Source organism: Vanacampus margaritifer, chromosome 8 (genome assembly GCF_051991255.1).
Source record: "Vanacampus margaritifer isolate UIUO_Vmar chromosome 8, RoL_Vmar_1.0, whole genome shotgun sequence".
Lineage (NCBI taxonomy): Eukaryota > Metazoa > Chordata > Actinopteri > Syngnathiformes > Syngnathidae > Vanacampus > Vanacampus margaritifer.
In genome coordinates, this window is record NC_135439.1 from 14,149,473 (window position 1) to 14,165,398 (window position 15,926).

General features: G+C 39.8%; 1 protein-coding gene and 1 non-coding gene across 11 annotated transcripts; both read left to right on the plus strand.

Annotated features, from left to right (window-relative positions):
- Window positions 1–1,831: 1,831 nt before the first annotated feature.
- Window positions 1,832–10,394, plus strand: arfgap1 (ADP-ribosylation factor GTPase activating protein 1). 10 transcript variants are annotated; one of them, XM_077572426.1, is made up of 14 exons: window positions 1,832–1,981; window positions 2,986–3,051; window positions 3,923–4,032; window positions 4,242–4,413; window positions 5,118–5,218; window positions 5,298–5,384; window positions 5,469–5,583; window positions 6,662–6,718; window positions 6,840–6,872; window positions 7,696–7,725; window positions 8,383–8,439; window positions 9,127–9,186; window positions 9,624–9,679; window positions 9,755–10,394. In XM_077572426.1, the coding sequence occupies exons 2-14, from the start codon at window positions 2,992–2,994 to the stop codon at window positions 10,092–10,094; spliced, it is 1,278 nt and encodes a 425-aa protein (XP_077428552.1). In that variant the 5' UTR covers window positions 1,832–1,981; window positions 2,986–2,991; the 3' UTR covers window positions 10,095–10,394. The 10 variants fall into 10 exon arrangements, with proteins under 10 accessions (XP_077428552.1, XP_077428554.1, XP_077428555.1 ...); XM_077572428.1 differs by lacking the exon at window positions 9,127–9,186; XM_077572429.1 differs by lacking the exon at window positions 9,127–9,186 and having other exon boundaries at window positions 9,630–9,679.
- Window positions 10,395–15,765: 5,371 nt separating this feature from the next.
- On the plus strand, window positions 15,766–15,853 carry trnay-gua (transfer RNA tyrosine (anticodon GUA)). Its single transcript is given in 2 exon segments — window positions 15,766–15,802; window positions 15,818–15,853. It is a non-coding gene; the product is annotated as a tRNA-Tyr (tRNA).
- Window positions 15,854–15,926: the final 73 nt, after the last annotated feature.

A 15,926-nucleotide genomic window follows, 5' to 3' on the forward strand; every position in this document is an offset into this window, starting at 1 on the left:
AGACCAAACCAGTCAGCAGCCCATCAACAGTAGAAATTGCCAGCAGCAGTGCGGTGGGAAAAGATCTGATACATGCTAGGTCCGTAGGTTTCCTCAGTGGCGAGCAGGATGGCGCAGATTCCAGCTGTGGATGAGATGAGGCCCGTGAGTCCGTGCAGATTGTGAATGCCGCACTGGTCCTGGATCTTCATGCGTCGTGCTAAAAAGGGGCTGAGACATTTGTATCCAAAAAAAACAAGCAGCCCATGATGCCCAAAGCGTGGGCAGCTGAAGGAGAAATCATCATGTCCACTGACGCTCCAACTGTCACACCACCTGCCAAAGTCACGTTCTGGATGTCTGCCATCGTGAGCTTGCCTCTCTTCTTTTTTTAAATTTGTTGTTATACTTGAAGTCAATCAACTAATCGACATTTATTTATTCAATATTAATTTATTCAATATGTGCTTTCCTTGGAAAAAAGAAAAAACAAAGGGTTAATATTAACACACACACACACACACACACACACACACATGCGATAAAGCGGTCAGGAAACAGCAATGTTGAGAAAACACTTGAAGCAGAGTAAGACTGAACTGAGGAAATAAAAAAATGAGAGTAATATTTTTTTTTTTTAACGTATTTAAATTTACCACCATTTGAAACAGTTATTCGCAGCGATAAGCCAATATGTGCTTTCTTTGGAAAAAACAAAAAACAAAGGGTTAATATCAACACACACACACACACACACACACACACACACACACACACACACACACACACACACACACACACACACACACACACATGCGATAAAGCGGTCAGGAAACAGCAATGTTGAGAAAACACTTGAAGCAGAGTAAGACTGAACTGAGGAAATAAAAAAATGAGAGTAATAATTTTTTTTAACGTATCTAAATTGACCACCACTTGAAACAGTTATTCGCAGCGATAAGCGCAAGAGTAATAAAAAAAATATATAAATAACTATCAAGATAAATACAAGACAAAGGGGGAATCAAGAGATATAAAATCAGACCATAAAACAGATTACAGTACTCCATTAATCACTTTCAATATTGTACAGAGCTAAGTAAAAGATTACTGTATATTACTGTATTTATATAAAGAAGAATAACAAATAATTGTTCAATTAAGACAAAAAAAAAAGTATTGCTGTCTTGTTTGCTTTTAAAAACACCATCAGGCCTAGATTTAGCTTGATTTCACTACTCAGGTCATGGAGTGGCCATTTGGATTGCAACTTTATTGGTCACTAAATAAAGGCAAAAACCTGGGTATGGGGGGTTTCTTTGAAGCTATGGAGAAGAAATTCTTGATGGCTTCAAATACATTATGATGCACCAGCCGGTATATAAAATAATAATCCATTCTCATTTTTAAATTGATTTCCCCCCCCCTAACTAAACAACCGATTATCCAATAAAATAAATGAAATATGTTAAATGCACAATTGTGAATTTACACTTTATACATAGTCTATAGTTTAAATTAGTTTATAAGACTATTGGATTGTTTCATGTTGCACATTAAAGTGAATGCAAACAAAACACGCACGTGCGCTCACACGCACGCGCACACATGGTGGCAAGTCTCACCTTATTTTTGTATTCTTATAGTTTTAACGGTGTTTGGTAATACGTGGTCCTGACTGCGAAAAAAATGGCCGTTGGTCTATCTATCTATTCTATCCTCATACTAACCGCCGAGGACCGACAGAAAAAAAAAGAAAAAGGAAAAGAAAAAAACACGGAAATCCCATAATGCATTTCACTGCCCACGTATGCAAACAGGAACATGGCTGCCGGTGTTTGACACAGCAGCAGTCCATTTTCTTTATTTCTGTCCGCCTGACAGCCCTCTAAAGTCACTTCTTCACACTTGCGTCACGTCTGCGACTGAAGTAGAACATTTGTGGTGTATTTTACCACGTCTTCTGACAACGGTATTTTTTTGTTGCTCGCCAAGCAAACAGGTAAGAGTTAGTTCGCTAGATAGCTCGGCGGCTAACTTAGCCTTATCGGTGTTAGTCATCGTGTCAAATCAGAAACATTGTTGACTATCCATTTATTAAGCAAAGACAAGTGACATCCTTGCCACTGTGCGGTAATCTTTGAAGGCACTGTTTAAATCGGTCAACCCATGCTCATTCGTGAGTTCCCACCTTTTTCTGTTCTTAGTAATACTTGTACTGTATAAATATGACACTTCATAACATAATACTATTGTCTCATGATGATAGGCAGTGATTATTTTGCCGTGACCAGCAACTCTTCTGCTAGTGTTATATTGCCGTGAACGGCTCTGATTGGTCAATCGCCGGAGCAGTCTTACCTGGCGAGAACGGCAATTTAACAACATTATAGTAGGTTGGCAGTGAATGGGTTATTTTCGCGTAGTTGGTTACAGTCTCGCATCTGTCTCTTTTCATTAAGTTTTCATTTTGTTTTGCCACATAACATAGGCCCTTATTGGCATCACCGGCCTAATCATAACCCTCAGAATAACTTCAATGTTTCAATAAACACGTCAAACAACAACTCGTTTACTACTCCCGACTGGCTGCAAGAAATCATAAACATAGCAAAAATAATAACAATACAATTCAAATGTACAGAACATTATTTGAGGCCGATCGACCCCTGACCTAGCAAGCGCTCCACCCACTACGCCACGAGCTGGTACACATTCACTGCACGCAGTTATATCAGAATATGTATAAGTGCATGATCCACCGGCGCAAAATTTGTATTTGTAGTTTTTGCAAGATTTATGGCAAAACAAAGGAAGGTGATGACTTGCCTGTCATGGCAAAAATAACCACGGTCTAATAAATAATATCCTTCATCACTCTTGGTTGCAAAATGTTATGGCTTTGAGAAGCTGACTAATGACTATACTAGCAAACAAAATGTAATTCTGTAAATAATACATTGAGATTGAAACTTCTTAATGTTTTTTCCCCCCAATTGTTTTCAGTGAATCATGGCAAGTCCAAGAACAAGACGAGTTTTGAAGGAAGTTAGAACACAAGATGAAAATAATGTAAGTCCACAGAGAAACCTGATATTGTTTAATATTTGCATGGATGTGGGGCTTCCTATGGTTGCTGTATTTGTGCTAATTTGGAAAAAAAAAGAGAAAAAAAGTAATGCAATGGTGGTCTTAATGGTGACAAAGTGCTAGAAAGCTGAGTAAATATAAGCATTTCTACATTTGGAGGTTTTCTGTGTAAAAGTGTTCGTACAGTGGATTCAACAGATCTGTTTTTAATAAGCCCATTATTATTTTATAGCTCTAAAACCTGACATTTGTGTTTGTGTAGACATTTTATATCCACTTTAGTGTTTAACCCCAAATGTATTTATTTATTTTTGTTTACACTTTCCGTGTGGCTTCGTTCATTGAGAGCAAGCAGTCTGGTGGCCATCACTTGCATGAAGGCCAGGTTGAAATGCTGAAGCCACACAAACATATACATATATTGAGATATTGCTGCCCAGCCAGTATCATATGCAGTAAATACCTGATTGAAATTGTGTGATACGTGTCTGATGTTGTGGCAGAAGTTATAATATATGGAGGATCCCTTCGACTGCATAACCAAATGAATGGCAACTGAATGTAATAAACATTTCAGACATAGCAAAGGTTGTTCACATGTCATCGAGCAGGCAGAAGCCACAGACCATGTAAACTGGGGCTTTGTATTTGGGAATTTTCTAATATCCTTTGGTTTGTTACTATTAAAAACAAAGAAAAAGCTACCCTTCTTCCCCCAGGGAACCAAACCAGTTAATACAGGGCTCAAGATTAAAAATACTAATGTGTCTGCAGTTGCTAAGCATACTTTATAACCACACTAAAACTAAATACTCTATTCCTGATATAATGTGTTTTATTTTATTCCTCACAGCTGTGCTTTGAGTGTGGGGCATTCAACCCTCAGTGGGTGAGTGTGACCTATGGAATCTGGATATGTCTGGAATGCTCTGGAAAACACAGAGGTTTGGGGGTTCATCTCAGGTATAAAAACAATTATGTAATGTGTTGTTATCCCAACTTTGAACTTAATGATTCAACATCCTTGAATTGACACACCCTTAAATGATGCATGTTCACGTAACCGTTAATAACATCATAATAGAATGTGAATGATCACCAAAAGCCTAATCCTATTTTTTTTCTAAAATATTACTTAAATTACTGGTGAAACATTTCTGTTATATTTGCAGTTTTGTACGTTCTGTCACTATGGACAAGTGGAAAGATGTTGAGCTTGAGAAGATGAAAGCAGGAGGGAATGGCAAATTCCGTTTGTTTCTCGAACTCCAAGATGATTACAATCCCAACTGGACCTTACAGGAGAAGTATAACAGCCGGGCTGCTGCGCTTTTTAGGGACAAGGTGAGCTGTGCAAGAAACTATGGCCTGGTGAAGGTTCACCTTAACTATACTAACCGCTTATTACAGTTAAGCCCAAAATGATTCATACTGTGGCCAGATTTTGGGTTAATGTACAGTTTTGTTTAATGTATAATTTGCATGGATCAGTGGTAGAGTGATCCAGAGGTTGTGGGTTTGATCCCCAGCCCTTGAGAGCATGCAGAAGTGTCCTTGAGCAAGACACTGAACCCCCAGTTGCTCCTGATGCTGTTCCATAAGTCAGTGAATGCAAAGTCAGTGTGAAGTGCCTTGTGAGTGCCTTAGCATGTGGAAGAAGCGGTGAAAGGCATACCATATTTTACCATTTTACACTTAAAAAATAAATAAATTAAATCGTTACATAAACATGATTTTAGCACAATGACTATGATGTAACTTAAAAAAATATGCTTTACACACTTTGAACTGTGAGGCAGTCATGCTTTGAGTGCCTTAATAGGTGGAATAAAGCGCAATACAAGCGAAAGACCTTTATCTTACCAAGAAAATGTTTTGTCAAGTTCTTGTGACATTTCCCGCCTGGAGATGACCATTCACATACTTGAACTAAAAGCTTGGCCATGGTATGAATCATTTTGGTCTTAACGATAATGAATATTTGACGTCACCATATTAAACATAGAAGTCCACATTTTCTTGTTCATCTTTGATATTGTATGCATCAGGTTGCCACTGAAGCAGAGGGGAAGGAGTGGTCTATTGAAACATCATCTGCCAAAAATTGGACGTCACCCCAACCCAAAAGCAGCCTTTCATCCTCACATCGGTAAGACTGAAGGGAAGTTTAATACCTGTATATGATCCAGCAAATGACTAGTCGATAACTCTGTGAATGTGCGCCACAGATCCGGCGGATCTGGAGCCAACTCTGCTGCAACTGGCGATAAAGCATTTGAAGACTGGTTGAGTGATGATGTCAACTCTTATCAGAGGTAATAACTTAACCTTCCCATCAATGATTGTTCTATTTTTATTTGTTTTATGTTGTTTACTACTTTTTTTAAACTCTTCTTCAGTGGAGGTGGTTACAGTGGGAATCAAGAGAACCGCTATGTTGGCTTTGGCAACACGGTGACCCCAGAGAAGAAGGAGGATGACTTCATAAACAATGCTATGTCCTCCATTTATTCAGTAAGACACAACAATAATAATAATGATAATGAGAATAATAATAATAAGCGCGTGGGTTACAAAATACCAAGTTGAGATCTGGCGCGGGATAGCCTTTCTCCAGCTATGGGTCAAATAGCTTCTTCACCAATATAAGTAGTAAAAATGTAAGGAATCCATATCGCATCGCTCGTTGCGCGAGTAAACTAGGACTATGTCAACATCTCTTGAATGCATATAACCAAGCAATAGAACACCTAGAAAATCTGCCTTCGATTTTAATCGAGAGACGCTACACCCATATCACAAAGAATGATATATTGCCGGAAGAACAGAGAGGTTGTGCCAGGGATTCATATGGATGCAAAGATCAGCTCCTAATAAATGAAATGATCATAGAAGATTGCAAGAAGAAGAACTTGAGTATGACTTGGATAGACTACAGAAAAGCCTATGACAGTGTTCCTTACAGTTGGATACTGAAGACCTTACTGATTTAATGAAAAACTAATCAAGTTCATGAAGACCTCAATGAACAACTGGAAAACCACGGTAAAGCTATCTTACAACGAAGGATGTATCACAACAGATCAGATTAAGATCAAAAGAGGGATCTTTCAAGCAGATTCATTCTCACCTCTCACCTCGCTATTTTGTCTAGTGCCCTTAATATCACAGATGGCTACATCTGGGTATGGTTACAAGATCTCAAACACAAGTGCTCCAATCAGCAATCCACTTTATATGGATGATCTAAAATTGTACAGCCAAAACGAGTAAGAACATGTTGGAGAACTGAAAATAGCGAAAAAATTCAGTGGTGATATTGGTATGGAATTTGGACTTGAGAAATGTGCCAAAGCCAGTTTCAAGAAAGGTAAACTGGCCTCAACTGGAAACATAGTAATAGATGGTGACCACCCAAGTAGATTTCAAGAAAATGTAATTAAAAATATAAAAAAACGTGTCGTGACCAAATATACCGTATGCAACGTTAGTTCGCCGTTACTCACTTGAGGATCATGAGGTTAGAAGAGGCGCAAGTAGCAGGGTCATTGTCTTTTTCTGTAATTTATCCTGCTGTCTTTTTGTTTTGCAGGGTTGGAGCAATTTCACTGTTGGGGCCACCAAGTTTGCTTCCATTGCAAAAGATAATGTAAGAACCCAAAATGTTAAAACTGCATTTTCAATCCAACATTTGTTTTACTGTTTTTTTTAATGAAGTGGTTGCATTTTGGAGAAAGGCTCCTCATAATTTTTTCACATTTTTCACCCAGACAACAAAACTGGCAAATCAGGCAACTTTGAAGGTAAGAATCATATAGTTACTGGTGATGTCATTCAGGTACACAACACAAACTGATCACCTATAGCAGGGGTATCAAACATACGCCCCACGGGCCGGATTAGGCCCGCAAAAGGGTTTAATAAAAAAAAAAAAAAAGAGTAGTCGGATCAATTAATCAGATGGCCACAATTAGAACATATAAATTTGTAGTTTCACAAGCAATCCTCAGATGAGCAATGCAGCTTCTACATTGCGCTGGGTCTCATTATTTTACACACCACCTAAAGTTGCGGTTTGTTTAAAATAATAATAATAATAATAAAATCATAGACCAACATAAATGTGTTAAATATAACACACTTCCATTACTGGTAGACACATATGACAAGGATTAATGTCCTTATAACTTAATTGACTGTGCCACACAATGCATTCTGGGAACAATATATATGCAAAACAGGTAGATACAACACGTCCGGAACTCATACAGGCAAAGTGTTGCTGCGTTCCATTTGCATTCATATTTTATGGAACAATATAATTAGAGTTGAGCCCCGTAATGTAGGGCTGGCCCACAAACAGCGAAAATCTGCGTATAATGGACGGCAATTGTTTTTAAGTTATATACCATGATTTTACCAATCTGGCCCGCTTGGTAATATATTTTCCTCCATGTGGCCCTTGAGCAAATATGACTTTTGACACCCCTGACCTATAGGATATATTAGTAGTCTGTTTTTAGATGGACTGTATGCTTTCTTTATTTCTTTATATTGCACACTTAAAATATAAAAGCATGATGCGTTAATCGCTGTTTAATATCTTTTTGCCTTCTCTGGACATAGTTAAGGGGCTATAAGGCGCCCCCAGAACCGGTAAAGCAAGAAATGAGTGCATGAGATTTTTTCTGCATCATGTTTGTATACATGTCGTGACATTTTAATTTTCTTGAAAAAAAGAAAATGATCGCATGGATATTTTTCTGGCCTTATGTGTATTTTTTATTTTTTTTAAGTCATTTCATTTTTGTATTCTTCTGCTTGCAAGATGTTTTTTTTGTGCTTGCCAAGAGACTTCACAAATGGTTGGCTTCACTGCATCATGCAATATGTGCTATGAGTTTATGGGTAACTTAAAGAATACATTTTTAGTCTTCCCTCATCAGTTGCTATTTTAATGGGTGCGAATAACAACATGAATACTGTATGAAAAATACTGTATGAAAAATACTGTATACAATAGACTTCCATTACAATGTGTTATCCATTTATGCATGATAGTTTTGAGTTTTTTTTGTGCTGTCGAGGTGTAACGGCGCGCACACACAAGAATATCATTTCAATCTACCCTTAATTATATGTTCAAAGGGGTTTAGTCAAAAGGAATCCTAAATCTAAGCCTCTAATGTTCAACAGAGCCGTCTGAGCCATTACACCGACAAGTTCCAGTGTCATCAGTCACGTCTTGCCGAGCTGTCAATATATGTAACTGTGTAATTGAAGTGATTCTTTCCCCCTCTGACTTCCAACTAGGCCTCAGAGTTAGGACACACAATAAATGAGAGTGTTATCAAACCTACTCAAGAAAAGGTAACATTGATGTTTGAAGTTGTTCAATTGGTGGTGGGTTGCAGCACTTAAAAAGGAAACATCTTCAGATGTGAATGTGCTATTTTCTACAGCGCTTGCTTATCAGCTTCACGTGAACGCACATTATAAGACAAAAGCTGTGGTTAAATTTCCAACTGTTTTAGTGGGAGTTGGAGATTTAAGTTATTTTTTGCCAAATTATCATTTTCTCCACGCTTTCTGGTTCTGGACAGCAGTTAGTCGTTAGACAAGCCTACTATGCTTCCTTCTTTTGCCTTGTAATGTACAGTTGACATACTGTTAGGCACCTGCAGCATGCACTTGTCTTTTCTTTCATACTGAATGATTGTAGCCGCTTTTCTTTCAAATTAACTAACTTTGTTGAGGCAATTGAAATAAGAAAGTATAATCAGCCAAAATGATTGCTTAATATCTGTTGTTCTACATATACAGTGGATATAAAAAAAAAAACACACACACACTTGTGTTCAAATGCCAGGTTTTTGCGACATATAAAAAATGAGACCTATATAAATCGTAATTTTTCTTTATCTTGTTTTATTTTTTAAACATCACAAAAACCTGGCATTTGACCGCTGGGTTGTGTAGACTTTGTATATGCACTGTGATTGTACTAAAAATGTATTTCTATGGTATGTTTAAATCATTACAATTTGGCTCATTCAGGTGAAAGATGGCAAATTGCTAGATGAAATGACAGTCGGCATCAATGAGTTGGCAAACAAGGTAGGATGGATGGCAGAGCTCTGCCACATTGAAGGGACAAAACCAGTCTTGTGAGTGTGACGCATCACCAGGACAGTAATATAGTTATTTAATCATAATTAATGGAGTGGGGTGTGCTATAATGATAGTCCTCGTTTCCACCCTCAAAAGAGACTGGTTTTGTTAAAACATGTATATACGTGTATATTAATTCTATGTGCTGCTGTTTTTCTTGCTGCCATTTGTACTCCGGTGGTGAGTATTTATGTGCACTTTTATGTTCTCATAACTGCCTCTTTTCTCTCAAGACCGTAATAGTAGCATTACTGCATGTTCAAACAATATTAGATATTATATGTGGAATTGATCAAATATGACACTAGTTTTTGCTGAATACAAAAGATGTATGTGGAATTGTCAACCATATACATTTTAAGTGCATTCACACTTTACCTTAGGTTCAGGGAGCTGGTGCCAAGTTGACCAATCTCTTCTCGGGAAAAACAGAAGATGGGTAAGAATACATTCAATTCAATTTGTATGAAATGGTATACCAAAATGTTTGTACTCTGAATCGTATTGTGTTAAGGGCTGCTGGAGATAGCTACCAGAACATGGATGCTACAGAGGGATATCAGGGCAGTTCCAGCCAGCCTGTCTCAAAGGACTTCTGGGAAACGTTTGGTAGCAACAACTCCCTGAAGGCCAAGAAATCCCCAAGCAGTGACAGCTGGACCGTTGCAGATAACTCTGCAAAGAAGAGCTCTGACAGCTGGGACAATTGGGGCTCTGATGCCGCATCCAACAACAAACACAGCACAGAAGAGAGCTGGGAGGCCTGGGACAACAACTGGGAGAATGCAGATGGTAAGGCCAAAAAAAGTCCCACGAAACCTGCTGAGGAAACCTGGGGTAATGCAGACTGGTAGTCATCTCCCGAACCTCAACTTCCCCATTCTGCTTCTCTTTCACGCATCATCCCATTGGCACTGACAGAGAAGGGGCAGTTTGCCTAACACTTCCTGTCAATCCATTCAAACATTCTATACAGATGCCCAAGGTTTACATTAACCGCATGATAAAACTCTTAATTGTTAAAGTGGAAGTCAGCTTTAAACATTTCTTGACAATAATAATGTCATATGTGACCTTACTAGTCTAAACATAACATCTTGATTAATTTTGCTTTTGTGGAATATGAGTTATGAAGCAAAATCCAACTGTTTTCATCCATCTCAGGGGGCAGCCATTTTGCCACTTGCTGTCGACTGAAGATGACATCAATGTTGCTCAGGCAACGACCAATCACAGCTCACCTGTTTTCTGAAGCTGAGCTGTGATTGGTTGTTACCTGCGGCCTGAGCTACATTGATGTCATCTTCAGTCGACAGCAAGTGGCAAAATGGCTGCCCCCTGAGATGGATGAAAACAGCTGGATTTTGCTGCTTAACTCATATTCCACTTACACAATATTAAACAGAATACCATATTTAGATTAGTGGGGCTGCATAGAACATAATGTTGTACAAAAAAATAAAAAAGGGGTTGACTTTCCCTTTTAAAAATTACATCTATATTGAGTTGGAATTGTTTTATATTATTGTAAATGATGGTCTCCAAAATAAATAAATAAATCAGTGTATATAAGATCCTAAATGATTGCACCACCCCGTAAAGTGGAATAGATCTACTGGCAAATATGTCCATGTTCATATTGTATACTTGTTACATTGTGATACTGTTGCTCATTTCGCTTCAAAAAGAAAATGACGCATGAGATACAAAATTTGTTGTAACTGTAAATCATTGTAAATACAGAATGAAAGACCTCGCACTAACCATAGTTTTGTCCTTGTGGTCAGGCGCACTGACTTATTCAACCCCAGGACCATATCGGTGGTGTGCATCACATTTTAATGACCTTCAATTCCTTTGCATACTGACTTGGTGTTATGTACAGTACAATACAGTTGGAAAGAAAAAAAATCATCTATATAAATAATCAGTGGCATACAGCTGTATGCGTCATGAAAGCAGTTAAATACCCTATAAACATTTGTCAACTGAAGAAATCCGTTACTAACTTTTTGAGCAATCCTCCTTTCTTAAGATACTATAAACAATAATAATAATAAATCCCTTCATGCCTTTTTACATTACATTAGAGTGAAATTTATTTTTTTTGGTTGAACATTTTTGTGCTATACAGTACTAACAACTTGCAAGAGTTCATCCAGCCATTTGTAATTGAGGGAGAATAGGTGCTTCTTTTTCATACAATTGATGGTAGGTTGTACTTTTTGTACAAATGTTAAACACATATTTACTTACGCAAAGGAAGAATATACTATATGAAGCTTTATAAAGTGCTGTCAATACAAGTTGTTTGGGGTGTTGTCAATAGTGCACACGGAACTGCCATTGTACTTGATCAATATGGAATATTGATGTCAAACATTTTCATGTGCTGACATCGACATTTTGGGCTGCTTCTACAAATCGTGAATGCTGAACGCTTAGATAGGTGTAGCTTTCATCACCTGCCATTTGACTGGAACCAGCAGACATGACGTTCGTAGCAACGTTTCAATATTGAAATCAAACTAGTGTTTAGAACTAAGGGGAAGTGTGCAACCACACCTTTTATAATGTGGCCTTTGAATCTCTGCAACAATTTAAATGTGTCACAAATTAATCATTTGCGGATTTGTCTACTTGCAGATTTATTTTTATTTATTTTTAAACCTATCCGTATTCCCTGCAGATCACCTACCGGTATTTGCTGTTTTTGTGCTCAGCCACCATCTGGTGGCATCTTAGTGATAAGGAGGTGAATTGAGGAGTTTCATTAGCTACAAATTTTCGCCATCTTGTGGCACAAAGATGCAAATACATTTTTTCGTGAAGAGATTTAGCAGATTTGAGCTCTTTGGAGCTGGGCACAGTCCCTATAAGTGGAGGCTCGCTGTACTTGATCTGCATCTAGACAGACAGATGATCAGTGTTGTAGTGATTTAAAAACAAACATAGTCCTAATGTTTTTGGGGCTTGCGTGGGTGGGACTCTGAAGAAATGAAACGTGTTCTTTCCAGCAGTGTAATTTGTGTTACTCTTCAAAATATCTACCCCGCCTTTTAGTTTTCCCCCCAGGTATCCACCATTTTATGCTTTTGTCATGAGGTTATGTTTGATGAAGGCAACTTTATTCCATTCTGTTTCTACCTCGAAAAAGAGTTTACTAAGCAGTATGTATTTTTTGTGTCTGTATTGTTATGTGAAATTCATGTGACGTTCTAGCAAGACAAAATGGGACGACAGCAACTTTGATGGGTTTCACTGTCAATACTATGATAATAATAATTTAAAAAACAACAACCTTTGTCCTGCTGGACCAAGTGTGTTCATGTATGCTTATGTGTTGAAAGCCTTAAACTGCTCTGCTTTGTTGATACTGATGTCAGCTTGTTGTGAGTCTGTGTGATGTGAGTTTGTGAACGAACCTCTCTTATTACGCATTTGTACATTGTCATCTGGAAACTTAATTATGAGATTTTTGTTATTCATTTCGTGACAGCATGACGGCTATATAACATCTGATACTCGTTAAAAAACACTATTTTTCAATTCACGTGATTAAAATCGGTAGTAAATGCTTTGTTGGGTTACATTAACAGATAAATCGCTGATTGTGTCACAAAACAATGTATTAGGGTGCTGACATGAAAACAGGAGAGACAAAATTTAGTCTACTGTATAAACCTGATTCTCCATAAATAAATAAAAAAGCTGCTAAGCAGCTATGCCTGCAAAACATTGGAACTATGCTATGTTCATGTTTCTCATGACAGAGATATTTTTGATGTTATGCATGAGATATATGGTGTGAAAAATAAAACATCCAGCTGTTGTCAAATCCTCAAAAGTTGTATCTTCAATTTGTTTGCTTGCACACCAGCAGCAATCCAGGTGAGCCATGCTGTTGATATGTTGCACCCATGGTTTCTGTGCTGAATAAATTTGAGTTGTAATTCTTTTAGTCTGCATACCAGCGAGCATAATGACACACTTAACCTTGTTTTGAGAAGAACATGCAGAAGACGACAAAAGGGGACAGAGTAGACCAGGGTGTCAAACATACGGCCCACGGGCCGGATCAGGCCCGCAAAGGGGTATAATCTGGCCCACGAGACGATTTTGTAAAGTAAAAAAAAAAAAAGTAGTGTCATCAGTCCTCAGATGAGCAATGCAACTTGTACACGGAATCGTCCTGGATGTCATTATTTTACAACTTAAGTTACGGTTTGTTTAAAAAAATATATTAAATCATAGACCGTAAACGTGTTAAATACGACACAAATTAAATTACAAGTAACACAAATGCATATGCATAGCTTCTCGGTGGCAGGGCCTCGGGGGTGGATGAGATCCACCCGGAGTTCCTAAAGGCTCTGGATGTTGTGGGGCTGTCGTGGTTGACACGTCTCTGCAGCATCGCGTGGACATCGGGGACGGTGCCTCTGGATTGGCAGACCGGGGTGGTGGTTCCCCTTTTTAAGAAGGGGGACCGGAGGGTGTGTTCCAACTTTAGAGGGATCACACTCCTCAGCCTCCCAGGTAAGGTCTATTCAGGGGTGCTGGAGAGGAGGGTCCGTCGGGAGGTCGAATCTCGGATCCAGGAGGAGCAGTGTGGTTTTCGTCCCGGCCGTGGAACAGTGGACCAGCTCTACACCCTCAGCAGGGTCCTCGAGGGTGCATGGGAATTCGCCCAACCAGTCCACATGTGCTTTGTGGACTTGGAGAAGGCGTTCGACCGTGTCCCTCGGGGAGTTCTGTGGGGGGTGCTTCGGGAGTATGGGTTACCGAGCCCCCTGATACGGGCTATTCGGTCCCTGTACGACCGATGTCAGAGTCTGGTCCGCATTGCCGGCAGTAAGTCGAATTTGTTTCCTGTGAGGGTTGGACTCCGCCAAGGTTGCCCTTTGTCACCGATTCTGTTCATAACTTTTATGGACAGAATTTCTAGGCGTAGCCGAGGCGTTGAGGGGGTCCGGTTTGGTGGCCTCAGCATTGCATCTCTGCTTTTTGCAGATGATGTGGTGCTGTTGGCTTCTTCAAGCCGTGACCTCCAGCTCTCACTGGAGCGGTTCGCAGCCGAGTGTGAAGCGGTTGGGATGAGGATCAGCACCTCCAAATCCGAAACCATGGTCCTCAGTCGGAAAAGGGTGGAGTGTCCTCTCCGGGTCGGGGAGGAGGTCCTGCCCCAAGTGGAGGAGTTCAAGTATCTTGGGGTCTTGTTCACGAGTGAGGGTAGGTTAGAGCGGGAGATCGACAGGCGGATCGGTGCAGCGTCTGCAGTGATGCGGACGCTGTATCGGTCTGTTGTGGTGAAGAAGGAGCTGAGCCGAAAGGCAAAGCTCTCGATTTACCGGTTGATCTAAGTTCCTGCCCTCACCTATGGTCACGAGCTGTGGGTCGTGACCGAAAGAACAAGATACCGGATACAAGCGGCCGAAATGAGTTTCCTCCGCAGGGTAGCCGGGCTCTCCCTTAGAGATAGGGTGAGAAGCTCGGTCATCCGGGAGGGACTCAGCGTCGAGTCGCTGCTCCTCCACGTTGAGAGGAACCAGTTGAGGTGGCTAGGGCATCTGGTTCGGATGCCTCCTGGACGCCTCCCTGGGGAGGTGTTCCGGGCATGTCCTACCGGCAGGAGGCCCCGGGGACGACCCAGGACACGCTGGAGAGACTATGTCTCTCGGCTGTCCTGGGAACGCCTTGGGGTCCCGTCGGTTGAGCTGGCTGAAGTGGCTGGGGAGAGGGAAGTCTGGGCTTCCCTGCTAAAGCTGCTGCCCCCGCGACCCGACCCCGGATAAGCGGAAGAAGACGGACGGACAAATGCATATGACAAGGATTAACGTCCTTATAACTTCATTAACTACGCCACACAATGCATTCTGGGAACAATATATATGCAAAGCAGGTAGATTTAACACGTCCGTAACTCATACAGGTAAAATGTTGCCGTGTTCCATTTGCATTTGTGTTATTTTTTGGAACAATATTATTACAGTTGATTTCCGTAATTTAGGGCTGGCCCACAAATAGCGAAAATCTGTGTATAATTGACAGCAATTGTTTTTAAGTTATAACATTATTTTCTGGCCCACTTGGTAATATATTTTCCTCCATGCGGACAATTTAAAATTTAAATTCCAATTTGATTCTTAAAAACAACCCCCCCCCCCCCCCAAAAACAAACAAACAAAACAAACAAAAAATCAAGTTACACAATAAGGAGACAGGCATACCAATGTTTATATATGTTTGACTGGTAGCGAATTGGTTGGCAGGATTCTCACCGACTTTCTGACTTTAAAGTGAGAATTCTGAGTTTGTGACGTTGTGACTATCTGTCTTCAACTCCACGCACCCCCCCCCCCCCACACACACACACACACACACACAATTCACTTTAAAGTCAGAATTCTGAGAATAAAGAAACTAGTGAGACTCCTTTTTCCCTTTCTCTTCATGGGTCCTAATCTTCTTCCATTAAGAGCACTATATAGTACAAATAAAGGCTAAACAGCATAGAGACCATCGCCTTCGATAGCTCAGTTGGTAGAGCGGAGGACTGTAGGAGCTCAAAGCTGAAATCCTTAGGTCGCTGGTTCAAATCCGGCTCGAAGGAAATTTTTGTCAGCTTTCCATTTTCTAAATAATATTTATTAGATCTACCGTCACAAAGTATTAATAATCGAATA